Source organism: Aulonocara stuartgranti, assembly GCF_965226115.1.
Source record: "Aulonocara stuartgranti genome assembly, chromosome: 20".
In the NCBI taxonomy this organism is placed as follows: domain Eukaryota; kingdom Metazoa; phylum Chordata; class Actinopteri; order Cichliformes; family Cichlidae; genus Aulonocara; species Aulonocara stuartgranti.
The window spans coordinates 20,167,849-20,195,241 of record NC_138956.1 but is presented as its reverse complement, the minus strand read 5'-3'; the positions used below and the strand labels follow the sequence as shown (position 1 = coordinate 20,195,241).

Genomic DNA, 27,393 nt, shown 5'->3' with positions numbered 1-27,393 from the left:
ATCTCTCAGGCCTCTCTTCTGTGGATGCAGCTTACATCATTCTGTACAATACGATAATTTTTAATTCTACAACTGTTTATAACCTGCATAGTTCACATTTCTGTATAGCTGTATATCTCATATTTCTGTATAGTTTTTTTTTCATATTCTGTATAGTTTTTCATATTTATATCCTGTTCATAGCCTGTACATAGCTTGTACTCACTACAGCCTGTACATACTTATAGTTATAGCATATTCATAACATACTTCATACCGTGTACATTGTAACATACCATAATAGACCCATTTCTGTAATATACTTACATACCTATATTATTGCTAATATATATTGTAATATATCTATATCATGGCTAAAGCACTTCTTGATGGATGCAAACTGCATTTCGTTGCCTTGTACCTGTGAAATGTGCAGTGACAATAAAGTTGAATTCTATTCTATTCTATTCTATTCTATTCTATTCTATATTAATTCAGAAGACAAACACCCGTCTCTGCTTTTGAGATTAGCATTAAAACCCTCAGTTTTGACAATTAATACAGTTATAGTGGATCAGGTGACCCTGAATCTTCCCTTATTTGTGCTGCAATAAGCCTAGGCTCTTGCGGGCTTCCCATCATGTATGAATTTTTTCCTTCTTTGCTCGTTCTGTGTTTATACACCTCTCTGCATTTAATCATTAGTTAGTATGTATCTCTTGCACAGTGTATATGTTGTCCTGTCTCCTTTTCATCAACCTCAGCCAGTCACAGTAGATGGCTGTCTCTCCTTGAGCCTGTTTCTGCCAGGTGTTTCTACCTCTTCAAATGGAGTTTTCCCTTCCCACTCACACTAAATGTTAGCACATATGGGGTACTTAAATTGTTGGGGTTTTCTTTGTATTATTGTTGTGTTTTTACATAAAGTGTCTTTAGGTGACTGTTGTTGTGATTTGGTGCTGTATAAATAGAATAGAATAGAATTGAATAGAATACTGTACTTCAGACCGGGAGATTGGCAAAATGTATAAATAGGATGGCGATTAGGGGAATTGGAGACAGCTGTGTAACACAGCAGGGATACATTGGGAATAAGAAGACAGTGGAAGTAAGACTCAACACAAGAAAGAGACAAGAGGCCACCAAACTAAAACACAGACTAAGACACACGAGCTTGACACAGACAAAACCATAAACAGACATAAATCTCCATTGTAATTTGTGTGTGTGCGCGTGCGACTGTTCGCGCGCGTGCACGGGTGCGCGGGTCTAGGCTTTCAATCGGGATATAAAGCGAAAAGGCGCTACCGTAAAGACTTGTGTAAAAGCGCAAGGAAATTTATGCGGCGGAGAAGAAGCGGCTGGCTTGACCGCGGCTCACAAATGACGGCTCACTTTACTGCGGTTATTATTTTTGCAGTCCGGCAGTTTCCAGTGTACTTTTTAAAATGAACGTATGAGCGGTGACATTTCCATCGCTGCCCCTGAAGATACCTCACTCCTGTCATGCAAGAGTCCATTCAATTGGGAAATTTGGCAGTAAGTCGACTATCCCATTTAACACACCATCACAGGAGGAGTTAACCTGTAGCAAAGCGTGTGGTTAATCTTCTCTGTGCTCAGCCACGGGCTTCAAAGTGCTGCCTCACAGGTTGCTCTCAGCCAGTCTGGACGTTTCCTAAACTGAGCACAACTTCAAGCCAGGGATGAGAATATCTGTACTGTCCAAGAAGCTGTGGTGCGTCCACAAACAGCTAATCCTTGTGCTCACTCCGCTCGTGTTTCTGCCTTTACTTTTTACTCTACCGGAGAAGGTGAGTGAATTTCTTTGTGCCACAGTTATGCACCCACTGTTTTCCAAAAAACTTACACACAGAAAGCACGGTTGTCCTATTATAAATGCATAACACAGGTGCAAGCAGGAGATTTATGTTTAAAATCAGACTAGTTCGCAAAGGGTTTGGTCCATCTTTATACTTGTTTTGATTAATCAGAAACTTACAGACATGCTTATATAAACTGAGATTTTTTAAGTAATAAATTTAGTCAATAATGCTAAAAACACTCATCTTCTACTGTCACTACAACCTCAATGCTTTTTACTCTTGGTTAAGCACAATAAAGCTTTTGCTGGGAGTATTTTCACTGTGCATACTCCGTGAATCATCTGATTCAGCCAAAGAGTCAATAATGCAAACCTAAAACTAAAAAGTGATTATTATGTTAATGCTTTCATGTTAACGATGTAAAAAATAATGTTGTCTGTCTGAAACACATATAATGTGAAGGATACACAAGTTACTGAAAACATAGCGTGTAATCTGCTTTCTTTTTTCTTGTTAAGTCTTTGCTTTGTTTTTTAGCTGTTTTTTTGTATTATTGCACAAATATTATTGACATGTTACTGATCTTTTTAGGAGGGAAAATGTCTTTACGTGGTGGTGCTCATGGCTATGTTTTGGTGCACGGAGGCTCTCCCTCTTGCTGTCACAGCCATGCTTCCAGTCTGCCTCTTCCCAACACTGGGAATTCTTCCAGCCAAAAAAATCTGCCCTCAGTACTTCATCGAGACCAATTTTCTCTTCCTCAGCGGCCTTGTGTTGGCATCATCGATTGAGGAGTGGGGCCTGCATCGCAGAATAGCCCTAAAGGTCCTCAGTATTGTTGGAGTAAAACCAGCCTGGTGAGAAAATAACTTTATCAGAAGGCAGTTTAAAGCTGATGAGGATTCTGTATTTATCCCATTTTAAGTAATACCTGGAACTTATTTTATTTCCCTGTGTTGTGAACCTCTGTGCTGTCCAGAAATACCTAAGTCACCCTACATGTCCTTTTCACGTCTGTTTAAATAACATTGTCACAAAATATGGTAGCTAGTTAATTCAGAAAATTCTGCAACAGGGAGGGATATAATAATAAAACATAAATGTCTGAATCTTTTGCACAGAACTACATTTAATTATATTTTTATTTTCATACTTAGGGTTGTTTACCGAGTTTAAGATTGTGGACTGAATTGTTTTTCCAGGCTCATTCTGGGAATGATGCTGACCTCATCCTTCCTGTCCATGTGGCTCAGTAACACCGCCACAACAGCCATGATGCTCCCTATCGCAAATGCCATCCTGGAGAGCCTGTTTGGTGATCTGGAAACCCTAAAACAAAAGTGCAAGTCTGTCGAGGATCACGAGAGTGCCATAATAAATGGTACGCTGTCAGTTTTCAAACTTATACTGATGACAAATCAAGGTTTTCTCTGAAATTTACATCTTAATATACTGAATGAAAGTGATTATCCTTTGAGTGAGAGAAAACGTTTGGCCAATTTTAAATCTTTTTTTGGCTGAACCAAAACATTGTTTAATTCAGTCTTATTGTCTTCATAGTCATTCAAGCAGCAAAGGGCATTGCTGTGACAGGGGCGAATGAACATTAAACACTTCATCTTCGAATGAATAGTGAATGAAGACAGGTTGAACGTTTATCATCCAACTGTGTCTCTTCACAAAATGTTTCATTCTTGAAAGATGATTGTTGCATTGTTTTAACCTTGTTCCCAAGAGCCTTTAATATATAATCTAATATGTGAACTTTGTGCAGCGTTTCCAATGCACTGTCTGACAACAAGTTAGTGAATCCTGAAGTAGTAATGGATTAAGGGGGCTTTGTTGACTCAAAGTCAGCTATTAAATAAAACAAAAGTACACCACTGTAAAAGAGCTGAAACTCACAATTTAACTCATGTTTGGACACTTTGAAGATTGAGTAAGTTAGTTTCACATGTAACCCTGAACCCTGTCAAAATCTATTTGATTTATTTTCTTGCAGGTCAGTCTACTGTAAAGCTGCATTCACTGCCCTCAGTGCCAACAGAAAAACAAATAATGGCAACAGAAGGGTAAGAAGCATTTGTGTTTTGTTTTATATTTTTATTTTAAAGACATTTCACTCCTCTGATGTCTTTGCTAAATCATTACACAAACAATAGATGTTGAGCTTTGCTTAGCTTATGTCATGGTTGGCTGTGTGGCAGGCAAGCAAGCAGGAGTGGTGGACCCAAAATGCAGAACTCAGACACTGAAGTGAAACTTAAAGCGCAGCTTTATTGCTGAAAATTGAAAAACCTCGTACTAACTAAACTCACCAAAAGACAAACAAAAGTCTGAACAGAGGAACTGAGGACTGAAACACTGGAAAAGAAATACTAAACTGGAGCAGGAGACTCCATAAAACAGAAAGAAACAGACAGACTTGACACTGAACGAGAGACACAACCTAAGAACTAATCGCTCACAAAGAATAACTGAAACATAGAATAATACTAACAAACAAAGCATGACAAAAGGATCAGACTACAAAGGAATATAAGAACTGAAAATGCTGGGTCAAAGTGACCCAGGACTGTGACAGTACAGTACCCCCCCCCCCCAAAGGGTCTGGCTTCTGACAGCCCTAAACAAAAAAACAAAACAAGAGCGAGAAAACAAGAGAGAAACAAAACAGAAGGAGCCCAAGAACAGGAATTACTCAAAACAAATCCCACTGGGTCTACCATGAGTCCACTAATCAAAAGGTTCAGGAAGCCGACAGCACAAAAGTCAAACAAAGGGTACTCAGGGGGACGGCCCCGCGGAAGGTAAATGGCCTATATTTATAGTATTTAGTATTTATTTATTTATTGTCATTGTCAAGAACAATGAAATTGCGTTTGGGGCTTCCATACAACCCCAAAAAAAGCGCATTACTAGTCCCTAAGGACCCCAAAGCGCTTTACATATCCAGTCATCCACCCATTCACATTTACACACTGGTGATGGCAAGCTACATTGTAGCCACAGCCACCCTGGGGTGCACTGACAGAGGCGACAGGTAGCGGAAGGCAGCGGCGGCGGCGACGACAGAGCTGGTCCGGAGGCCGCCCACGATGGCGACGACGCCCAGCCAGTGGCCTGGAAGGCGGCCGGCGATGTTGAGGGGCTGGACGTACATTGGACCGGGCGAAGCTGAAGGCTCTGAGGCAGGACCAGATGAGAATGGCGCTGCAGGCGGCGGCGTGGAAGCCGGAGATGAAGGCGCTGCAGGCGGCGGCGCAACAGGCTGGACGGATCCCTTGGACCCTTTAGCAGAGGGTGACAGCTGGGCAGGCTCTCCAGAAGCCCCAGCGTATGAGGTAGATGCAGGGCCAGAGGTCATTAAGACCACTGGTTGACCAGGTGGGTGAGAGTACAGCAGGCTAGGGGACTGAATTGAAGTCTGAACTGGTGGCCGTTGAAACGGTTGTGGTGAGAGTGGAGTAGGTGATGGAGTAGATGACTGCACTGGCGGCCAGGCGGGTAACTGGGCTACAGGCAACGGGGACACTGGAAACTGAGCCGAAGGTGGCGACTGAGCAGCTAACTGAGCAGAAGGTGGCTGCTGGGCAGGTAACTGAGCTGAGAGCAAGAGAGCAGATGACACTGGTTACTGAGCTGCAGACAGCAGTAATGATTGTGATGGAGGTTTAGCAGGCCGGGCGGCTAGCTGAGCTACAGGGGCTTGAGCTAGTGACTGAGCTATGGACTGGAAAGATGACTGAATTGATGGCAGGGTTAAAGACTGAGAATACCAAGCAGCGAGGGTTTCTAAGAGGGTGGCTGAGTCTACTTTGCCGGGGCCACCAATGCCAAATAATCCAAAACAGAGCCTCGCTCTTAGTTCTGTTATGATTCGAGACAGCTCACTGATGTCTGGAAAACTCGGGGGAAAACTTGTAGTTGACAGGAAATCATCAAAAAACACTACCTGAATCAGTCTCTTGGGAGTGTCCACAGCATGAATTACAGCCCGGCAATAATCCAACAGCTGCTCTAGCAACTCCTCCTCCCAGCCTAAAGGTGAGTCCACTGGGTCCATTTTGTGGTCGCGTCGTTCTGTCATGGTTGGCTGTGTGGCAGGCGAGCAAGCAGGAGTGGTGGACCCAAAATGCAGAACTCAGACACGGAAGTGAAACTTAAAGCGCAGCTTTATTGCTGGGAAAAACCTCGTACTAACTAAAATCACCAAAAGACAAAAGTCTGAACAGAGGAACCGAGGACTGAAACACTGGAAAATGGAGACGAAACACTAGAAACAGATCACACAGCCAGTTGAGGGTACAACACGATAGGGAACACAGGAAAACACAGGGCTTATATACACAGGGGAGTAATCAGGGAATGGAAAACAGGAGGGAGACACAGCTGGGAGGGTTTGGGGTAACGAGACACGAGGAGCAAAGCTAGACACACTGAGATGAGGATCAACCTTTCACAATAAAATGGAAAACAAGAAACAGACACAGACTTGACACTGAACTGAACTTATACTGAACGAGAGACTCAACCTAAGAACTAATCGCTCACAAAGAATAACTGAAACATAGAATAATACTAATAAACAAAGCATGACAAAAGGATCAGAATACAAACCATAATACAAAGGAATATAAGAACTGAAAATGCTGGGTCAAAATGACCCAGGACTGTGACAGCTTACTGCGAAGACTGGAAATGAGGTAGATGTAGTTCTAATGGCAACAAAATCCAAGAAACTATCCAGGTGCTAGTGCTATGAATATAAGGCAAGTTTAAAATACCCAGGATATATTTTCCTCTCTAGCATCATTTACCCTGATATCACGTTAGATGAGAGAGTGGTGTGATGTTCACGTTTTTGTGGTGTTATATGACAGAAGTGGCATATACACAGCCAGACAGAAGACATGTGGACAGGTCTACTTACAGCAGAACTGCAAAGACAAACTATAATATTAGAAAAGCTCTGTACAGTAGTGTAGTATTAAAAAGTGTTGCATGAATATGACGGTGCTGTGGAATGCAAAACTGAAAAAGTGTCATATAAATGCAGACCTTGCAAGTCAACAGACTTATAAGTAACATAATTCTGTCATTAAAATATGAGGACCTGACTGTAACTATAAATATGTTCTGTTAAATTAGCAGGCGATGCTGTTTCATGTTTTTGCCTTAGTTTTTCATCTTCAGCCCAGGCAGTGTTAACTGACCCGTAATGAACAGATGAAAACCAAAAAACAGATTTCAGATTGATAAATTTTCTTGGCCTTATGCTTAGGTGCCCTGTTTCAGTGTTGTAGTACTATAGTTTAGGTTTACAGAACAATACGGTTGCTTTAAATTGCTTATAGCAAACAGGTAAAAAGGACCTGTCTTGACTGAGGCTCATCATAGAAAGAAAAGAACTTTAGATGTTCTAGTCCTAGAACATGCTGTTACCGAAGCACTGAAGCCTGTGCATTTTTCAGGAATGGAGGCAGTGATTTTGTACATGATGATCTCTGATCGTGAACATGACCTGCTTTCAATCAGGCTTTCACAACAAGGTTAACCCTTAAGTAACCCTTCTAACCCTTCTAAGCCCCAAATCCTGCTTCATAGTGCAGGCATCATTCCCTTCGTCTGTGTTAAATTTATTTTTTAATTACTGAGCTTTACATTTTACAGACTGTGAAATACAAAACTAAGCCAACACATATGAAGTTTGCGGATTCATTTTGCCATACAAACTAAAGAGTAATATCCAGCTGTGCAAACTCTGAAGTTTGTGTAATAATTCACATTTTATGTAAAATAATGCTTCTGAAAGGACTGATACACCAGAACTGACGGACCCGAGGACAGCTGAGGAGAGCCGAGCAGAGGCGCAGTATCAGCTCAAAGTCTGGAAGGGGTTTTTGATTTGTATCCCTTATGCTGCCAGTATCGGAGGAACCGCCACACTGACGGGCACGGCACCTAACCTCATTCTGATTGGACAGCTGAAAAGGTAACTCTTTTGTTTTTGTGTAGCATTTAAACAATGCTGATTCAGACACAGAAGTGATATGTTTCAGTGTGTTTAACAGTTATAATTTTGTCTTTCACAGCTACTTTCCAGACTGTGATCTTATCAATTTTGGCTCTTGGTTTGCATTTGCTTTCCCACTCATGCTCCTCTTCCTGTTTTTGGGATGGCTATGGATTGCATTTCTCTACGGAGGATTGAATACAAGGTTGTGTATCTTTTCTTGCTAAATTTTTCAATAACACCATCAGCATTACAGGATACAAAAACTGGACCATTCCATGAGTAAGGTCTTTATTTTATGAAAGCCAATGTTTACATTATGTGTTCAATTTTTTGCAGATTGTGCATCACAAAACAAGACAGGAGAACCCAGGCAGAAGCCAGAGCCAAGGCACTGATAAAGGAAGATTACAGAAAACTAGGGCCCATAAAGTGAGGACTCGTGTATGTCTTGAAATCTCATGCAATAGATGCTGGATGTAAACTTTCTAGGACATAGTCTTTGACTTACTCTTATTCTGCATTCATGCTTTCAGCTTTGCAGAGGGAGCCATCTCTTTCTTTTTTGTACTGTTTGCCGTTCTCCTCTTCACAAGGGATCCAAAGTTTGTGACCGGCTGGTCTGTGTTTTTTAAAAAAGGGTAAGAGAAGCTGACTTTTAAAACCTTGTATGAAAGCTAGCACATTGTATTCTGGTTCTGTGCTCTATTAGGTGTCCATTTCAATTTTGTGCTCGTCTTGCTGTCCTTCAGGTACGTTTCGGATGCAGTCACCGGTGTCATCATTGTGTCTATACTGTTCTTTTTTCCTTCACAAAAGCCTTCCCTGAGATGGTGGTCCGACCCTCAAGGTTAGTGATAGCATATCTGCTAAAATGCCATTTATGAGGCATCATTGTCTCATTTCAGTTCTATTTGTTACCATATATAGGATTTTCTGTCGCAATATTACAACTTTGATAAGTCAAAAGTTAATATCTAAGACCAGATATTTGTGGAAAATTCAAAGATTCTGTGTCTCTGTTTCTAGAACAGCTTTTGCAAAACACAGAAATTAAGCTGAGGAATGTTAATAATATAGATTAGAGAGTCTGAGGAAAGTTCCCGTCTGAAAGTGAGACTGTAGTTTCTCTGTTTCTGTGATTAGAATAATCTCTTAAAGCTATGTGGACACACTTTGGGTTTTTTTCTTTGTGTGTTTGTGTACTTGTATTTTGGATTACTCGTGTTGTAGCTACATGCCTGAAACGTCCATTTAATAATCAAATTCTGGTGAATCTTTTTGTCTTGGTGGACAAAAAAAATGTCTTATGGAAATCATTTTATTGATTTGGTTAACTCCAAAATGTGAATACAAATGCGAATCAGCATCCACTAAAACGGAGAAGCGTGTGTGTATGTGTGTGTATGTGTGCGTGTGCGTGTGTGTGAGTGAATGCTTACGTTATGTTCAGCTGGTCAAATAAACAACTTGATGCTGGAAAAGAAAGCAAGCCATGTGGTTCATCTGTCACTGAGGGTCACATTATTCGAATAGAGTGGGTTCACTCTATGTCAAACAGAGTAGGACTTTTAGCTCATTAAACTAAAAATAGAGCAAATAAATACAAAAATATGGTAAAACTACAAAAGAATATTTGGTAGAAAGCACTAAAATGTGTATGTTAACATGCCAAATATATTATATGGTAGACTATATGGTTTGCTGCTAAGCAGTTTGGTAGTAGTTTGATTTTCAACTCATCCATATGTTAACGTGTTCTTCACCACAACCCTAAACCCAGAGATACTTCTTCCGCCTCTTTAAGATTCAAGATTTTTATTTGCCATTTGAGCACAGGACCAACAGTCCATGCACACTGGAATTCTTGTGCAGAGCTCTCCGGGTCAAGTCAAACTTTTTACAAGATAAAGACAAAGCAACTAAAAAAGGAAAATAGAAATAAAGTAAGGAATGGAGATGTTATACTGAGGCAGAATCTTTTACTACTCATTATAAGGTTAACAATTAAGTTTAAGGATTTTAATCTCACATTGTATCGGTGCACAACAGCCTTTACATTTTTCTACACATGATAAACATTTTCTAATTGTTTTATCTCACATTTTTCCTCAGCTCTAAACACTCCTTATGTGCCTCTCCTTTCCTGGAAAAAAGCCCAGGAATCGGTTCCTTGGAATATCATTATGCTGCTTGGAGGCGGCTTTGCCATGGCCAAAGCTTGTGAGGTAAAGATGTTACATATAATATGTATGTAATACATATAATACATCAACAATGTTTCCTGTCTCTGTGCTAAGTTAAAACTGCTATGTGGTGCCTATGGTGGCAGCCAACTTTTTAACAAATATTTTGGGACCATTTCCCCCAAAATACCAAAGGAAGCTGTTATTTTCAGTTTGCTTACTAATGTTTCTTTAAACCTCTATAGTTTAGAGTGGAAATGGAGGAAATTAAAGTCTACTAAGTCTGTTTATTAAAACGTGTCTCTGCTCTCCTTCGGTTGTCAGTGCTTTGTTTGATTCAAGTTCTCTGTTTTGGTTTCTTATGTTGTTATTTGATCTTCAACCTTTCACCTCTGTCACGTGGCATTCTGCAGGAGTCTGGACTCGCGTCCTGGATGGGAGGCCACCTCCAGCCTTTGGCTCAAGTCCCTCCTGCTGCAGCTGTGATGTTGATCACTGCTTTCCTGGCTTGTTTCACTGAGTTTGCCAGTAACACTGCCACCATTATCATATTTTTACCTGTCATTGCTGAACTGGTAAGGCTGGTCTTCAACCTAAATATATAAAATTTTGCATACAGTTTTAGACTGTATGCGAAATTAAAGTGAAAGTACAGTATATCATCAGATTATTTTTTTTATTCCTGTGTTATATTTTAGCTGAGAAAAATATCTTCACATATCAGTTTACCTGTGTGAGGTACAAACTCATTGCACCATGTCAGTGCAATCAAACTGACACAGATGACCATCAGGGAAACAAACTGGACGACTGTCTTACAAGATAAAGAAGTCAAAGTGAAGGGTGAACACGTTTTGCTGTCGACCTTGTCCTTTATGTCACTCAGAGGTTTAGTGGTCTTGTTAAACTTTTGCAATAGATGTTCTTATGTTTGTAGACTGTTGGACATTAACTGTTGTTAGACAATTATTATCTGGAGCTTAAGTACTCCAAGACAATGGCTACACAGGAAGAATAACCACTTAATAGCATGTATATAGGCTAGGTTTAAACTTTAGGATACTAAGCTGTTATTACAAACACAAACAGGCACAACACACATTTTGCTTTTACTGTATTTGAAGTTGTACACGCGCTAAAATAATAATTTAGTTTATCTTCTGGAGCTAACAAGTGAATGGCATTTCCTATATTTTTATTTTTCTCCCATTCTGCAGTACCTTCATTAGTGGTGTTATTATTTGTTATTTAACTGGTTACTGAATTCCCATCCTTGAGCTGAGTATTTTGGCCATCATCATCTTGTTTTGAAACTGGAAGTTACAAACAATGGGTGGCGCTGACAATAAGACTTAAAACTAGTGATTAAGACCACAAACCCATCAACAAAGTGTTAAAATAGTTTATAGATCGAGGGAGACAAACATCCATTTTCACACAGATCCCAATACAATTGTTTTGTAACTAGCAAAGTTGCCTCCATCTTGGTATACAGTCTATAATTATATAGAGTGAACATGTGATCACGTTAACACTAGCATTTAATAAAAAAAATAAAAATAACTATTCTGTACATAGTTAGTTCATATAAGTACTGTAACATGATTTTTCAGAAATGTAGTCAGTGATGATTAAGGCTTTAGGATTTAAACAATTTGTAGGCTAGGGTCCTAAAGCACACAATAAAAGAATTGACTGATTGACCGTTATTGCATTTACAGCCCATATTCGTTTCTTAATTAGTTTCTTAATTTTTTTAAATTAATTTTGTATATTAAATGTTAATTGGACTCCAGAGAGCCATGCAAACCCAACTCCTGTATTATCTGTTTTTGCAATGTATTGCTCCAAAATGAAGTATATAAAACTTTTATGCTTCTGTATTTTGCTGCCTTTGCCAAATGATAATGAATGTTCTTTTCACCTTTGTCCCCTTACTGTACTTTAAATTTAAGATTCTGGATTTTCACTCTGAATAAGCATAATGGGCCTTTTTATACATCCTGTCATAAACATCTTTTCCCTCCACAGGCTATTAATGTCTCAGTGAACCCTCTGTACTTCATGATACCTGCCACAGTAGGATGTTCATACGCCTTCATGCTGCCAGTGTCCACACCACCCAACTCAATTGCCTTTGCATCTGGACACCTTATGGTGAAAGACATGGTAAGATCCTCATTGGCTCTTGACGTTGAAAATATTACACAAAATTACAGCTTATGTTTTCCATTTCTGGTTCCTCAGGTGAAAACTGGCTTTGTGATGAACATCCTGGGTATCCTGTCAGTCACTCTGGCAATGAATACGTGGGGCATTGCCATGTTTAATTTGAATACTTACCCTGAATGGGCTCTCCCATTTAACAAGTCTGCTCTTGTGACCAATGCGCACTTATCTGTGGCTCAGTCGCTTAATGCCACGTTGTGATCACACACCAGATTTTAGCAAGAAGTTATTATAGAAGAAGTACCAGAAGAGTGAGCAGGGAGGAAAAACTGAAGTAGATACAGTTGTGATCAGAGGTTTACATGTACTCATCGTGGGCATGTGTGTCTCTGTAATTTAGGGCCTTTAATGATTTCTTTGAATTCGAGATTTTAATGGGTGGGATGATTACACAGCATACATGTTTCATTGGAATATTTGGGATTTTTGGTCATTAGACATCTACCAATGACAGTGAAGAATACTGTTGATTGACATAAATAAAGTAGTGGGTCACCTAGGCAACCAGGACCTGAAATGTCCACAAGTGACTAGGTGGCAACTTTAAAGCAATATATGCCGTGAAAATTGACCCCTTCCAACTGTACATATATTTCACATACATCACATTGGGAAGACAGGGAGAAAAAAGAACTCCACCCAGACTGAGCTCCTACAGGCAGTTTGAGAACAGAAAAAACACAGCAACACTGAGAGCACATGAACACACCATACAACAGAAAGGACGGGCATCGGAGGCATTTGGAGGGGAGGAGGGGGATTGTACATCTGTCTGTCTATATATTTGAGCCTGTACATATACTTTTGACTTGTGGATTAGAGAAAATCCAAAGTAAATTCAAACTTAAGATGAGATAACCTTTATTAGTCCCTTGTGCACCTAAATATTTTTTTAAGTCATAAAAGACGCTGTAAAAGTCATTCCACCCATTAAAAAGTCTAGTTCAAAGAAATCATTAAAAGCTCAAAATTACCATGACATTCATGCCTATGATGAGTGTATATAGTTCTTCACTACAATTGTTTCTGTACTGTCACAGTCAGAAAACACATTTTTCCAGCTGTTAATGATGCTTTGAAAAGGTTATCATATATATATTTGACTGCCTTTTTAGGGTCTCAAAGGTCTAGATTTTAAGCTGTGAACAGATTTGGTACAAAAATGTTAAGTTTTAAAGACAATGAAGCAATACATGAACTCAGTTAATGAGAGTTGATGTATTGCTAAGTTTAAAAACTGCTGAAGTATTTTACTCTCTGCTTTCTTAAAACTGAATTAGAGCAACATCTAACCTCAAACACATGCTTTGAGCACTGAAGAGTGTTTTATATTTTTTAAATAATCAGTCAGACTGCGGAGTGTGCTGTTTGTATCGTTACTACAGGCTGACCTCTGCTGGAAGAAGGAATGAGACTGTGAATAACACTTTTTAAAGTATATATTATGGTTAAAATCACTAAAAGATTGTTACTTGTTTATGTTTCACATGGCACACTGCTAAAGCCATACCACATAAACAACATTTTAAATCATTTTCTTTATTATATTATGAATCTTGACTAATGAATGTGTAACTTTTGTTACATGGTGATCTGCACTCATATATTGTGCTGTCATAAATAAAGCCAGTTTATAACTTGATGTTGTTTATGTATTTGTTATGCACAGTTTTGTTTTGTTTTAAGTGAGTTCCCCTGTTTGTATCAGGAAAGTTTTTTAAACTCTTGCTGGAACATTGCGGCCCCTGCACACACACATAGACACACAGTACAAAGCACAAAATTCCTTATAATGTTCTCTTGGTGTTCTCACATGCCCCAACAATTGTTAACTTGTGCAGTAATGTGCTGGTTATTCAGTGTAAGCGTTGCCACAGCAAAAGGTCTGTAGTGTTTAAATGTGAAATCAGAAAAGTTATCCAAAGCTAACAGACTGTAACCAAATGTACTAATTTGTACAACAAATACAAAGGTTACAGGCAAATAACCTTTGACCCAAAGCAGATTCATAACTGTGACTTGATGCTTTTATTTATTTTGTGTGTTTGTTATTCATAAAATTTGAAACAAAAACCAATTAGTATTTAAGACTCAAAATAAATAGGCCTACCTTTTTACCACAATAAGTAATTAAGTATTTTGTGTATCTTCTCTAACAACTCACACTGTGTTCACAGCCGACAGGTTAGCTTACTTGAATAAGTTAAAGTAGGCTTTGAGGAAGGCTTTTAGGAGCCATGGGTACAGCTTTCATTACAAACAGATATGCCAGCACCGAGTATCCATCATAGTCCTGAGTCCTGACTCAGTTTTGACTTCTTATGATCTTTTTAAACTTTTATTGTTTTTAGGGTGTCTGTCTGCCTTTGGGTTTATTGATTAGAATTGAATTCATTTGTGTTAGTTTATTCCTGCCTACTCAATTGTTTTCTGCCGATTACCCCTGTGTATCTTTCAGTATAAATAGCGTCAGGTGTCCTTTATTGTGGTGTCTCATGGATTTGTTATTCTTCTTTGGATTTTTGGATTTTAGGTCCCTTTGCCCATTTAAATATGACAGCCCCTTAAACCTGAATTCTTTCTGATGTTCACCTGACTCACTTGGTTCCAACAGAAGTCTAAGGAAAAATAGCTTCGATCTCCTTCGAATGTTTGACCTCATTAAATTATTTCCGTACGTGTTTGTGGTCTCAACACTAGTTTAAACTCTTATTGACTATAATAGAGTGAACATCACAGTTCCTATTAGAGTCCAAAAGGGAACTAAAACAGGGTGTGCTTTCCTGGAGCTGGTGTAACAAAAGTAAGCCAGGATGTCCAAGCTGTTATGTAACAAATTAACAATCCCAAGACACAGTGCCAATAAACTTCCTACGTATTCAAGACCTGTGTGAAAATTATAATCCATTTGGTAGGTAAATAAACAAGGCTTTCGGATTGAAGATGTAACATTAGCTTGTCTGCAGTTTTAGGGTCCTCCAAGGAACCTTGTGATTTTTTTTGGCATTGCTTCCACCAAACCGAGTAACTAAGGACACAGTGGACAAAACGTAAAACACAAGGTGGTTACTGAATGTCAGCTTTTATTTGTTTAAACTTGAAGCAATTCTGATGTTTTCTGATGTTCAATTGGACAGAAAAGAGAAAACAAACCCACCTTCATGGATTTCTTGCCTCCATTCAAGAGCTAAAAAAAAAAACATGTTGTTGCTAGATATAATTGCCTAATATAGCTTATTCTCAATTATATTCTTAATTCTTAGCACCCAAGCTCAGTTGACACAAGACAGAAAGTAAATTTCAGTGGGGAACGTAACAATGACAAACCAGAGGAAAGATGACACACAAAAGTGTTATGTCATCTAAACTATTTTCAGTTTAGAAGAGGAGTTATAAGCAAAGTGCTCTGTTACTTGTATTGTCAGTGTCACCATCATCAAATCATTCTGAAAGCGCACTTTGGTTAGTGTGACCTGCCACATAGGGCTTATGAGTGTGTCATGCTCTCCATATGATTTTGTGTCATGTGTGGTTTAGATGCAGAGGGACTATCTTTTTTATTTTCCCACGTGGAACTTGTAGGCAACCAACATGACAGTGACTGTTGCGCAAAGTTCCCCTTTTTAGCCTTTACAGTCCACCAACACTTCCTGTTTATTTTCTCAGGCTCCTAATTTCTTAGAGAGGATGAAGATGATCACAGAAAATTTTGTTTTGCTTGTCAGGTAGGAGTTGATCTATTTTTTTGTTATTTAAATTATTTATATTTAACTGTTATTATTATTATTATTATTATTATTATTATTAAAAAACTTTTGTTTTCCACTGTGTCTTTTACAAACCCAGGCATTGAAAATGCATTATTTGTAAAATAACACGATAGGGAGAAAATAGTTGCATGGTTTTTTGTAACGTGCAGAGGGAAGAAAAAAATAATGTTTTAGTTTAGCATATGTTTCAATACTTTAGCCTTATAGATGTTGTTGTTTCTCCTCTGATCTTGAGTTTCTATAGATTGAGCATAACGTGTTGCTTTTTTAGATGTTTTAGCCTACTTTCCTTTGTCAGACAAGTTCTACTTTAGTGATTTCTTGATTCAACTGGACTAACAATTCAGGGCTGGTGGGAGGAATTAAGCTTTCCAAAAGAGTTAATTTGTGATTTAGGGGGAAATTACTTTTTTTTACATAGAGCCAGGTTTGAATAGCCTTTTTTCCTTTAATAAATGAAATTATCATTTAAACTTGTATTTTGTATTTGTTTGTGTTGTTTTTATCCAATATTCAGATTTGTTAGACGATCTGAAACATGAGACAAATATGCAAAAAAAAAAAAAAAATAGAAAGGGACAAATACTTCTGTACTGTTTAGTGTTAATAAGAAATGCTTAGAGCCACTTCTCTGTTGAATCTTTAAATATTCTAAATATAAAGTGTTGTATTGTTTTCTCCTCAGAAAGAGAGCAGGATCTTGCAGACAGGCCTTAACGTCTCTGCTGTCATACCTCTGGGAAGTTTACTCAGCACCTTCTCCTGCAGGCAGGGACATCCTCACTCTGCTGTCTCTCTGTTTCACACTTGCCTGTGTTACTGGTGGCTTGCTTCACCACTGGCTGTCAAAGAGTCTGAGATATGATTACGAAGCGTCGGTTCAAACTGTCAGTATCTACAGCGTGAGCATGTTTCTGGTCTCCTTCCTGTGTCATCCCCTGCGCTGTGTGCTAACAATGATTCTTCCTACAGTCTGCACCAAACAAGGACGGAAACTCCTCATCACGGCCTCTGTCATGATTTTGGTGCTGAATGTCATCCCTAATATCACAGTAAATGTGGGAGCAGTGGCACGCATCCTGAAATGCACTGCTGAGGGTTTTGCAAAGACTTTATTAAACTCATCTGAACCTTTGAACAAAGCCAAGACAGACCTTGTTGAAGAAGCCATCAAAGTAAAGTGGGAGGACTTGAGCATTGTTACCAACTTAAGGACTTTGGATCATTACACACATATTGATGTGTCAGATGTCAAAAGCATGTTTACTAAGATAATTGGGAAGATAGAGGTCAACTTCTCACATGCCAGGAACCTCCTCAGAGAATACAAACTGCTGTCAAACCGGATTCTTGCTGCCGTCTTTGTTGCACTGCTGATCGCTGAGTCTGCACGCTACTTGAAATCTTATCTGACATCAGTTCATTTTGATAATGGGTACATCTCCAAAGAGCTCTTGCAAAAAATGCCAGTTAATGAAAGGCCAGCTAAAAATAAAATCAATCTTGAAAACTGTAAAGTAATAAGTCAGGAATGTTCCTCTTGTTTCGTATCACTGATTGTGGTAACTTTATATTTCATTGCAATAACCCTAATAGTAGTTTTGGATCATGTTGTGTACTGCATAGTTCAGATGATTGTGCCATGGTTGCTGGATTTTCCACCTACATCTGCTGTTATAAGTGTCAATTATAAGGTAAGACAGCACTCGCTCAATTTAATCTTTTTATTTTCTTTTTGGCTTTTTGGAGTCTTTTATAAATTTGTTTTTCCTTTTAGGTTCAGTGGTTCCCCCCTGCGTTTTGTATTATCCCACAATCCTGCATCAAACGGGAGCTGGTAAACTTCCACAGGGATTACAAGTGGAATTTCAGCCCTGGGCCATCTCTCTGTGATGTGACAACTTCAGCTCCAAACCTGGGAGTCACACTCCTGCTGGGATGTCTCTGGCTGATGAGCTACTTTCTGGTTTTCCTCGAGGTTTACGCAAGGCGGTTACGCAGAAAAATCTCTGCATCCTTCTTCAGAAAGCAGGAGGAGAAGAGAATAGCTTACTTGATGAGGAAAATGCATGTGAAGCAAAATAAAAAACACAGAAAAGGGCACATTTCTGTTCATGTGCAAGTTTGAATGACATGTAACAGCTAATGAATAGACTGCTATGGCAATGGGTTGCATGTTTAGCCCATTTGGATCAACTTATCTAGTGGTACTTTCACTTTGTGATGTAACCAAAGTCGTGTGGATGTGTAATTTTGTATATTGGTATGATCTGTCCTGTTAGCCTTTTAATTCCGAACTCTAATAGAACAGCTTTGCTTGATTCACAGTTCAAAAAGTTATCTTATACTGGGCTTTGGTGCAGCCCCTCTCTTTATTCTCTATCCCTACTCACACCCATCAAAGCCAACTTTAGTTGTTTTTTTTTTATTTGAGGCTTTTTGCAAACAAAAGGTTCATGCCCACAGAGCTGTGTATTTGTGTCGTATTAAGGCTGTTCAACGACTTCATACAAGAGTAGAAATAACAGAGCTGTCTCAATCCTGACCTTTTGGCTCACAGGGCTCACAATGTTTCTTGTTTCATTCGGTGGTCTTCGTTGTTTCTGTTTTGCAAAATGTAAACTGAATACAGTGCATCCTGTGTATGAGTCACAGTTATAACACCTTTCCTCTGTAAGTGAGTCAACACTCAACATACGCCTCTTCAAACCCTGTGGTTCAAAGCGATGCACCAACACTTCTGCTGAATCTGCATCTTGTTTTGGACAGAGACTCGCCTGGTAACTTTTCCCCCCCATGATATCATCACAGAGCAATGTTTTCTGTGTTCTCTTTTATTTCTTTTATTTCTCTGCAAGTTAGCCTTTTTTTGTTTTGTTGTTGTTTTACCATCCAGCCCCACTAGATGCCACCATGGTGCTTTGGACAGCTGGGGACAAAGACTAATAAGAGGTGGTAGTTCCTGTCAGGAAATGAACAGTAACAGGTCGGATCTTACAGTTTTTGGAACACTGTACTGACCCGAATACCTTTAATAGATTAAATGAATCTGTTTCATCCACATGTTCAATGATTCGTCAGCTTATTTTAATCACAGTGCCCCTATTTCCTTTCTCTTTTGCATATCAGTATGCTCCTGCTTAAAATTCCCATGAGGCTGTGAGGGTTTATTTTAAGACCTCATCCCAGAATATTAATAGACTTCTTCATTGTCTATTTTTACTCCTGACTTTTGGCCACTTCACAATTGTCTCAGCAGTGTAGAGATGATAATAATAAATTATTCATGTTTTGTCTGATATTATGAGTTATTGCTCCTGTGTTACCGTATAATAAATAAAACAAAATAAAAGAAATCACTTTATCATCCTTTTTATGTATATTTTTCATAAACTCTGACTGATACCTTTGACTTGACAAATAATGTGGCCTTCTAAACACACTAACTATAATCCTCATTAAGCTTTCATAACATGAAGCAGTTCAATCAGAAAATTACCTGTTCTGTAAGTTTTTTTCTTCTTTGACACTGTTACATATTCATTACACGCAGTCTGCAGACTGAAAATCCAAGAATCTGCGTGCATTAGTATTCTCAGTGACAGCCTTGTCCAAAGACAGAGGGTCAAAAAGCTTTTTAATCTGTTTTCAATCACTTCTGATTTTGTGGATGACCAGTGTTATCATTTTTTCTGCTATGGGGAGCGCAACTATTTAACAGTATCAGCTCTACCCTCACATGTATAATGCCAGAAGCTGTAAAAGCGTTCCCAAATGTGCATCATGGGAATAGCAAGACTCTTAATCTTAGGATGTCTGTGTCTGTTTGTCCCTCTGGGGAGAAGAATTATTCTAATTCTACACACTTTAGAAAACTGGAGAATTTAATGTAAATTATACAAGGAGAAGAGTTAACTAAATTACATCTGGTGTCCACAAAGGCTGTACTTAATACAGCAATTAGTGCTATTTTAATTGCATGTTCAATCATTCCAGTGGATGGTGTGTTGAATTGCATGGTGCCTGCGCTGTTCTTTCAGTAATTACAGGGTTATAGCCACAGAAGCTGACATGATGTTCAGGGCTTGGATGGTAAGATAAAATTGATTTGTACGTGGTGACTGTAGGAGGTGGGTTTGGATATAATGGTGTGAGATGGAGGGAGGAGTATATTGGGAAAGGAGAGAGAGGGAGAGAGCGAGTGAGACAGATGTGGGCGACTGGAGCAACTCTGAAAGAGGATTAAGCAGTCACTTATATTTCCTGGGATACTGCACCTGGGTACTGCCTTTCACAAATGATGGTAAGCTGCCAATTTTTTCCCTTTATCATCTCATTATTTTATTTCCCTGAACTAAATCAAATCCGAACGTGCATTTTTGTTCCTTCCCGAAGAGTCTGGCATTTGTAGGAGAACTGGGAAAGTCTCACATTTTTGATCACCCTAAATGTATATTGCAGCATTACCTTGTGAGATGATTTTAAATGGTTACATTGCTGGAAATTATAGATTTAGTCTGCATGATGGCTTTTAATGCAGAGGAGAACAATCATTTCAATTTTGAGGGTTACATTTTTTTTTATCACATCCAAGCATTGAATAAAACCAGTGTTTAATAATGAACTGAATGAAGACAACATTAGCATTTATGAAGATGGGAGTTTAGCTTTTTAGAAGCATAATTGTAGCACCTTTTTAAATCAAGTTGCTGCTATTAATGTGTGCATTGATGGCTGTTAGGACTATTTCTTAAAATCTATTATCATTTACAGAGCTTGCTACAGTTATTTCATGAAGTGTGACAAAGTGATGTTTTCAAGCCTTGTGCCAGAATAATTGCAACAGGAGTCCATATAGGGAGGAGATTAAAGTGAGTGAATGGATCAACAAAGCGCTAGACTAAACATTTCACACAGTATTCTTATTTAAAAAGTGTAACCTTAACAAAATGCCTCATTTAACCCAAACTAGCTTGAACTTAATTGGCTAAGGTTATTGTGTGGGTCATTGTTTAACAAAAGCAATTTGTCAATGCTCATGTTTGTTCATCTTATAATGTATTATTATATTTTGTTGCATTTAGGCTGTCACACCAGAAAACCTTCAGGCAGTCTCTGTTGTTTCAATTTGACTTCTTGTTTATTTATTTACTAATTTTAAATTATTCTTATGATATGCCCCTTTTAATCAAGGCGCATCCGTACACTGGTTTTAAACTGTAGCTGGGAGAGGGAGTATTACACTTTTTTAAAATCTAGACAAGAATTAAAGGCTTTTACGAAAAGAATTGTAATATTGAACACCCTGCAAGCAAAACTGCTGTCTAATAATTTTGTTTCTCCACATTTTTGCCTTGAGGATTCCCATTTTGCCCCTGAAGATTAACTGAATTTTGGCAGCTGGACTTGAGCAAGATGGAGAACAACACAACCACCTTTCAGGATGTCAGTCGGGTTCTAAATCTGACAGAAATGCCTCTGAACCCTCTTGAAGAACAAGTCATAACGATATTTTTGACCATGCTCATTTGTGGAGTTGGGATTGCTGGGAATATCATGGTGGTGCTGGTTGTTCTGCGCACTAAACACATGGTGACCCCGACTAACTGTTACCTTGTCAGCTTGGCTGTCGCAGACCTCATTGTGCTCCTGGCTGCAGGCCTGCCTAATATCTCTGATGTTGTAGCCTTCTGGATATATGGCTACACGGGATGCTTGTGTATAACTTATCTTCAGTACCTGGGCATCAACGTGTCATCCTGCTCCATCACAGCGTTCACTATTGAACGATACATTGCTATTTGTCACTCCATAAAGGCACAGTTCATATGCACTGTTTCCCGAGCCAAGAGAATCATAGCTGGAGTGTGGATTTTTACCTCGCTCTACTGCACGATGTGGTTCTTTTTAGTGGACACAGATGAGACCGTCTATACCAACGGGGTGGTCGTCACCTGTGGCTACCGTGTCTCCAGAAGCCTCTACATGCCAATTTATTTCCTAGATTTCACTCTGTTTTACGTGATCCCTCTCATTGTGGCCACTGTGCTGTATGGGCTCATTGCCAGAATTTTGTTCATGAGCCCTCTGCCTTCGCATCTTAACGACCGAGCCGGAGGCGGGTCAGTTCACCAGGGGCACTCCAGTACCACCAACAAGGCCAACAAGGGTGCAGTCTCTGCAAGAAAACAGGTACTGCTAAGGTTATAAAGACAAGAAGCTTAGAGCAAAAAGGAAATAAAAGTAATAAAAGGGTTTTTTCTGAGTGGTTCTGAATAAAAATCCATAAACAGATTTAGGTTCAGTCCTAATAGGGTGCTTGTTTGGGTTCAAAGTGGCTTTGTGGATGGGTTTGACTATACCACAGCTAAATAACTCAACAGCCTGACAAGATAGTTCATAAACACGCTGAGTATTCCCAGAGGAGGAAACCAGTCTCTGCCATCCCCGCTAACCTGACCTTTGTAGTTTTGAGTGAACTAATAGAAAACTATTAGAGTGTTTGCCATGACATTTGGATTGGCCACTCACATCCCCCTCAAGGTGGGCTGTAATTGTTTTGTTCTTCAATTATGTTTTCATCTAGCCTAAGGAAACAATTGATCAAAATTTTCATTTGTCCAAATTATTTGTTCATAGCCAAAAGGTACCAACAATTCCCGTCAGCTTTCACTGATGAGACTAATTAACAAATGTCTTCAGGGCTAACTAGCAAAAGTAAGCACTATGAATGTCTTCAAGGACTTAAACTGAGTGCTATGATCTTCATATCAACGTATTATTTATCATTTGGCTCTCTGTGATAGCAGACTTTCTCACTGTGGTTGACAGGGTCTTTTATTCTCACTGCAAGCATGTTTGCAAACTATCCTGTCCTTATGTACAGCCTTAGAGCTATTTATGTGCGTCATGGATTCATATTGGGCATCCTCTACAACACTCACTTGACAGTAAACTCTGAGTCACGGCATGCAGTATGTCTGCTGAGATAATTCACATAATTGTATTCTTCCTCATTGTTATTCCTTATTTCCTTCCTCTGCTGTCTCAATAGATAACAAAGATGCTGGCTGTTGTGGTCATCCTGTTCGCTCTGCTCTGGATGCCTTACCGAACGCTAGTAGTGGTCAACTCCTTCATTGACCCGCCGTACCACAACACCTGGTTCCTGCTCTTCTGCCGGATGTGCATCTACACCAATAGTGCCATCAACCCCATCATTTATAACCTCATGTCGCAGAAGTTTCGTGTTGCTTTTAAAAAGCTCTGCAAGTGCCACTGGGGCCACAGGGAGGCCGAGTACAATGTGCCGATGTATTACAGTGTGATGAAGAATTCGACCCATGAGTGCAATGAACCGGTCACAGAGCAAGAAGAAGTCAGTTATCACATCACCCACAGGTCCAACATGACAGATGATGAAGCTCTCAGCATTTCTTCATGAATTTTCCTGAAGAAATGAAGCGTTTCAGTGATTGTGCGTGTTTTATCGGTCCATTGTTACTGGCTGTGGGTGCATGATAAATTAATTATGACAATGTTTAGGTTTTCTGTTATTTGCACCTGTTAAAAAATAACTACTGTGAAATCATTTTACGTGTGGTTTAATAGTTGTGGTACTTTGTGAAACAGTATTGTAACACCTATGTTGTAAATATCAGTAGAGTCTGTTAGTCCATGCGTTCATGATCTCAGTTACCTCGCCAAAGGAGGTTATGTGATTGATTCAGTTTGTTTGATTGCATGATTACTCAAAATGTTATAAATGGATTTGCATTTTACCAGAGGGGGGCAAGGCCCAAATGAGAAGTTATTAACTTTTGGAAATGCTCAAGATCCAGGACTTTTTGGAAGGATTCTTTATCGCAGCACTTTGGATCATATCTTCATAAATACATATCGAATTGAGTTAAGAAAAAAATGGGAGACACTGTCTTGATGTTATCAAGAAAATATCACAAAACATTTTGCAGCCACATATCCTTCAGTGATTCGTTTTACGCATAACGTGGAGGAAGTTTTTAGTCTTGGTGGAGCTATGAAGTCTCCAGCTGCTCTTGTTACAATGTGCGCTAAACAAAATGTATTCGTTCTTCCAAATGCTTTGTTTTAAGACACACTGGGGATTTTATGTAATGCATGCTTTGTGTGCGTAGCTTGCCTCAAGACATTGTCCAGCCTTTGTAACTAGTTGTGTCAAGAGCTCGTTCTCTACAGCTAAGCCTCTGCAATACATGGCTCTACAAATGTTAATAACAACTGAACTTCTGCTCTTAGTGTGCTGAACAGTCTGAAGTGGCCTATACTTTGCGATAAATCACACTTTTTACCAACACCAATGATCCACACACACCACAGTCCATTATTTTTCTCTTTTTTTCCCCACAAAGGACTACATTTACTACATGGAAACAAGATAATATAAACAGCTTAAAATTTACTTTATCTGTGGGCACTGAGCATTTCAGACTGTGCAAGTATATCTTCCATTGCATCCTAATTTCAACATGACTAGAGGTCCATGAAGCGAGAATATTTGAATTCCTGCACAAATATCGACAACTTTCAGTGTTTCAAGTACATAGTAGCAAATTCTTTTTTCTTTATATCCCATTAACCCTCATCGTCTCTTCCCTGAATTTAGACTAACGTATAATGCTAAAAACTAAGCAAATCTTATCCCCTCATCCATCCACCAAAATTATTCCAGACTACAAAGGATTTTTTTTATGCAGGACATGTTTGTATCATTACATTTTCAGTCCTGCAGGAAAGAGGTAATGATCACAGAAAGCCTGATGGCAAACACATCCGTTTTGATTCGAAACATTAAAATACAGCCAAAGGAGATCTAACAACAAGCAACAGTATTAAATAAATATTGTGATGCTAATTGGCATCAACAAGTTTGCACTCTCCCTTATCTTCTTATTGTTGTGGTGTGCTGCCAGCTGTATCAATGCGTGTCTTTGCACCTAAATATATGCAGGTCCATTTGTCACTTAGTATGTAAAGAACCAGTGTGAGGCCCATGTATTAAACATTTACAAATGTTTTGCATATATTGCAGTTATCTATTCTGTACTTGACTATGGAATTTTGTAAACAAGCTTGTGTTGCCCTGTGAACTGGGATTAACAAATCCCCTTTACACATCTAAATGTATTCATTATCTTTATGACAGTTTTGTGTGTTGAATTAAAATAAATCCCTACCATATTATTCAGGCATTTCTTTTAGAAAATAGGGATTTAATGTAGATTTGCTTTTGTGAAGTTGATTCACAAGTACAGTGGGGAATTAATTATTTGATCCCCTGCTGAATTTGTTCTGGTTTGCTCACAAAGAAATGAACAGTCCCAGAAATGCAGTAGTTTCAGTAGTTTCATTTTAACCCTCTCAAGGCAGGCGTTGCAGATTTGCAACAGTTAAAAACTAACAACCTGATTACCCCACATACATATTTTATGAGGTTTTTTTTACTCAGAAGTACCACTGCAGGACTTGGTTGTGCATTAGCAACAAAAAGTTCAATTTGAGCCTGAGAGGGTTAATGGAGAGAGACAGAATATCAACCAAAAATCAAGAAAAAATGCATTACAAAAAAATTTATGAACTAAAAGTGAAATAAGTATTTGATCCCCAAGCAAAACCCTACTTGATGGGGAAACCTGCATTGGCAAGCACGGCGGAAAGATACTTCTAGTAGTCGGTCACCTGGTTTTCACACATCACAGGGGGGATTTTGACCCACTATTCTTCACAGAAACTCTCTAAATCCTTTATGTTTCTTGGCTGCCATTTGCTAAATGGCAAAGCTTCAGTCCTATCCACTGATTTTCAAAAGGTTTTAGAATTTCTTCTTCTTTAGCCACTTCTTTGTTACCTTGGTGGTATGTTTTGGGTCATTATCATCCTGGAAAGACACATCCATGCCCCACCTTCAGTGTTCTGGCAGAGAGAAAGAGGGTCTCAGCCAAGATTTTATGTTACATGGCACCATCCATTGGGCCTAAGTGTGAGAGCTGATGTTGTTCGCTACCCTTAGAAGAAAACAGCCAAAAAGCATAACGATTACACGTCCATGCTCGGCTGTGGGGGTGGTGTTCTTTGGGTCATAAACACCATTTCTCTTTCTCCAAACACAGCAGATCGAGTTGATCCCAGAGAGTTTGATTTGTGTTTGAGCACAGTATTTCCTCCCACGATTTCTGTAAATCATTTAGGTGTTCATTGGCAAACTTGACAGGCCATATCTGTGCCTTCTTCAGTAGGAGGATCTAGCAGCACTGCAAGACTGTGTAGCCACATAATGAGTTGGAGAATCTGTAATTCACTGGCTTACTGATTGTAACAGGATCAAATAACAATTTCCCCTACTATTGTTCTACAGGATATTTCAAGCAGCACATAGCTATTGTCCGTTTTCATCACTCTTAATAACCTATATCTGCTCACAATATGAATTAATTCCATATGCAGAGTTTCATAGTGAAGCACCACAAGAGCCTGACAAAGAGAATGAGGACGGAAACCTACAGCACAGAGCCAAAGAGAAGCAGCAGAAGCTGTTGACTGAACTCTAGGGTGTGAAAAAAGGAGCAATACTGTGTGTGTAGGTATAATAATAATACCACATGATTTATAATTCTCTCACATTGTTGTGGAGGACTTCTGACCCACTCTTCTTCACAACGTTGCTTCAGTTCATTGAGGTTTACAGGGATTTGTTTATACACAGGGCTCTTAAGTTCCTGCCACAGCATTTCAATCAGGTTGAGATCTGAACTTTGACATAGTCATTAAAAGAACTTGATGATTTCTTTTTCAGACATCCTAAAACAGATTTGCTGGTGGGCTTGAGAGCAAGCAGCTTGTCCTGTTCCATGACAGGATATACTGTGATAGGTCTCCACCAAACATGGTGCTCTGTATTATGGCCAGACATGTCCATTTTGATCTTGTCTGCCCAAAGGATACTGTTCAAAAAGCCCTCTGAACAAACCACCCAGTGACTGGGCTGTTTAGGTGCAGCTTTGCAAACTGTTGACATGTAGTTTTTAAAGAGAAGAGGCTTTCAGTTCTACACAAGCCGTGCTTGGTTTTGTTTCTCAGAGCCTTTCACAGTCTGACATTGGCATGAATTTACTGGGACATCACACTCCTGAGAAAATTGTAGCAGACCAGACCAGAAACCTGCCAAAATTGTTTTTACAAAGACAAGAGTACTGTATGGGTGACGTAAGGGTGTAGACATTAAACTGTGTACAATTCTGTGAAAATTACACTTTCTTTAAACTGTAGAGTAAATACACATAAAAATGTGTAACATACTCGATCATTTGTCATGCATTGCTGTTCTTACGAAGTGTGTCAGACTATATCAC

General features: G+C 39.0%; 3 protein-coding genes across 5 annotated transcripts; all 3 read left to right on the top strand.

Moving 5' to 3' along the window:
- The first annotated feature begins 1,281 nt into the window (after positions 1-1,281).
- slc13a3 (solute carrier family 13 member 3) lies at positions 1,282-13,878 on the top strand. The gene is made up of 13 exons (XM_082519952.1): positions 1,282-1,793; positions 2,397-2,662; positions 3,008-3,186; positions 3,808-3,877; positions 7,621-7,800; positions 7,901-8,026; positions 8,161-8,253; positions 8,358-8,462; positions 8,574-8,671; positions 9,937-10,049; positions 10,421-10,582; positions 12,039-12,176; positions 12,255-13,878. The coding sequence occupies exons 1-13, from the start codon at positions 1,686-1,688 to the stop codon at positions 12,435-12,437; spliced, it is 1,821 nt and encodes a 606-aa protein (XP_082376078.1). The 5' UTR covers positions 1,282-1,685; the 3' UTR covers positions 12,438-13,878.
- A 2,036-nt stretch (positions 13,879-15,914) lies between these two features.
- ocstamp (osteoclast stimulatory transmembrane protein) lies at positions 15,915-19,254 on the top strand. The gene is made up of 3 exons (XM_082517732.1): positions 15,915-15,961; positions 16,692-17,700; positions 17,784-19,254. Exons 1-3 carry the CDS (start codon positions 15,924-15,926, stop codon positions 18,132-18,134), a joined length of 1,398 nt encoding a protein of 465 aa, XP_082373858.1. The 5' UTR covers positions 15,915-15,923; the 3' UTR covers positions 18,135-19,254.
- Positions 19,255-20,209: 955 nt separating this feature from the next.
- On the top strand, positions 20,210-25,148 carry LOC309696330 (thyrotropin-releasing hormone receptor). Of its 3 annotated transcripts, XM_082517517.1 has the most exons (4): positions 20,210-20,309; positions 20,780-20,877; positions 21,366-22,198; positions 23,061-25,148. In XM_082517517.1, the coding sequence occupies exons 3-4, from the start codon at positions 21,422-21,424 to the stop codon at positions 23,448-23,450; spliced, it is 1,167 nt and encodes a 388-aa protein (XP_082373643.1). In that variant the 5' UTR covers positions 20,210-20,309; positions 20,780-20,877; positions 21,366-21,421; the 3' UTR covers positions 23,451-25,148. The 3 variants fall into 3 exon arrangements, with proteins under 3 accessions (XP_082373643.1, XP_082373644.1, XP_082373642.1); XM_082517518.1 differs by lacking the exon at positions 20,780-20,877 and having other exon boundaries at positions 21,388-22,198; XM_082517516.1 differs by lacking the exon at positions 20,780-20,877.
- The last annotated feature ends 2,245 nt before the right edge of the window (positions 25,149-27,393 follow it).

Bases quoted from the DNA above. Each gene is read 5' to 3' on its own strand.
- LOC309696330 (XM_082517518.1), top strand. From the start codon at position 21,422: ATGGAGAACAACACAACCACCTTTCAGGATGTCAGTCGGGTTCTAAAT. The intron at 22,199-23,060 runs GTACTGCTAAGG...CTGTCTCAATAG, and splicing joins CAGTCTCTGCAAGAAAACAG to ATAACAAAGATGCTGGCTGT.
- slc13a3 (XM_082519952.1), top strand. From the start codon at position 1,686: ATGAGAATATCTGTACTGTCCAAGAAGCTGTGGTGCGTCCACAAACAG. The intron at 8,027-8,160 runs GTTGTGTATCTT...AATTTTTTGCAG, and splicing joins TACGGAGGATTGAATACAAG to ATTGTGCATCACAAAACAAG. The intron at 8,463-8,573 runs GTAAGAGAAGCT...GCTGTCCTTCAG, and splicing joins TCTGTGTTTTTTAAAAAAGG to GTACGTTTCGGATGCAGTCA.
- ocstamp (XM_082517732.1), top strand. From the start codon at position 15,924: ATGAAGATGATCACAGAAAATTTTGTTTTGCTTGTCAG. The intron at 15,962-16,691 runs GTAGGAGTTGAT...TTTTCTCCTCAG, and splicing joins AATTTTGTTTTGCTTGTCAG to AAAGAGAGCAGGATCTTGCA. The intron at 17,701-17,783 runs GTAAGACAGCAC...TTTTCCTTTTAG, and splicing joins TTATAAGTGTCAATTATAAG to GTTCAGTGGTTCCCCCCTGC.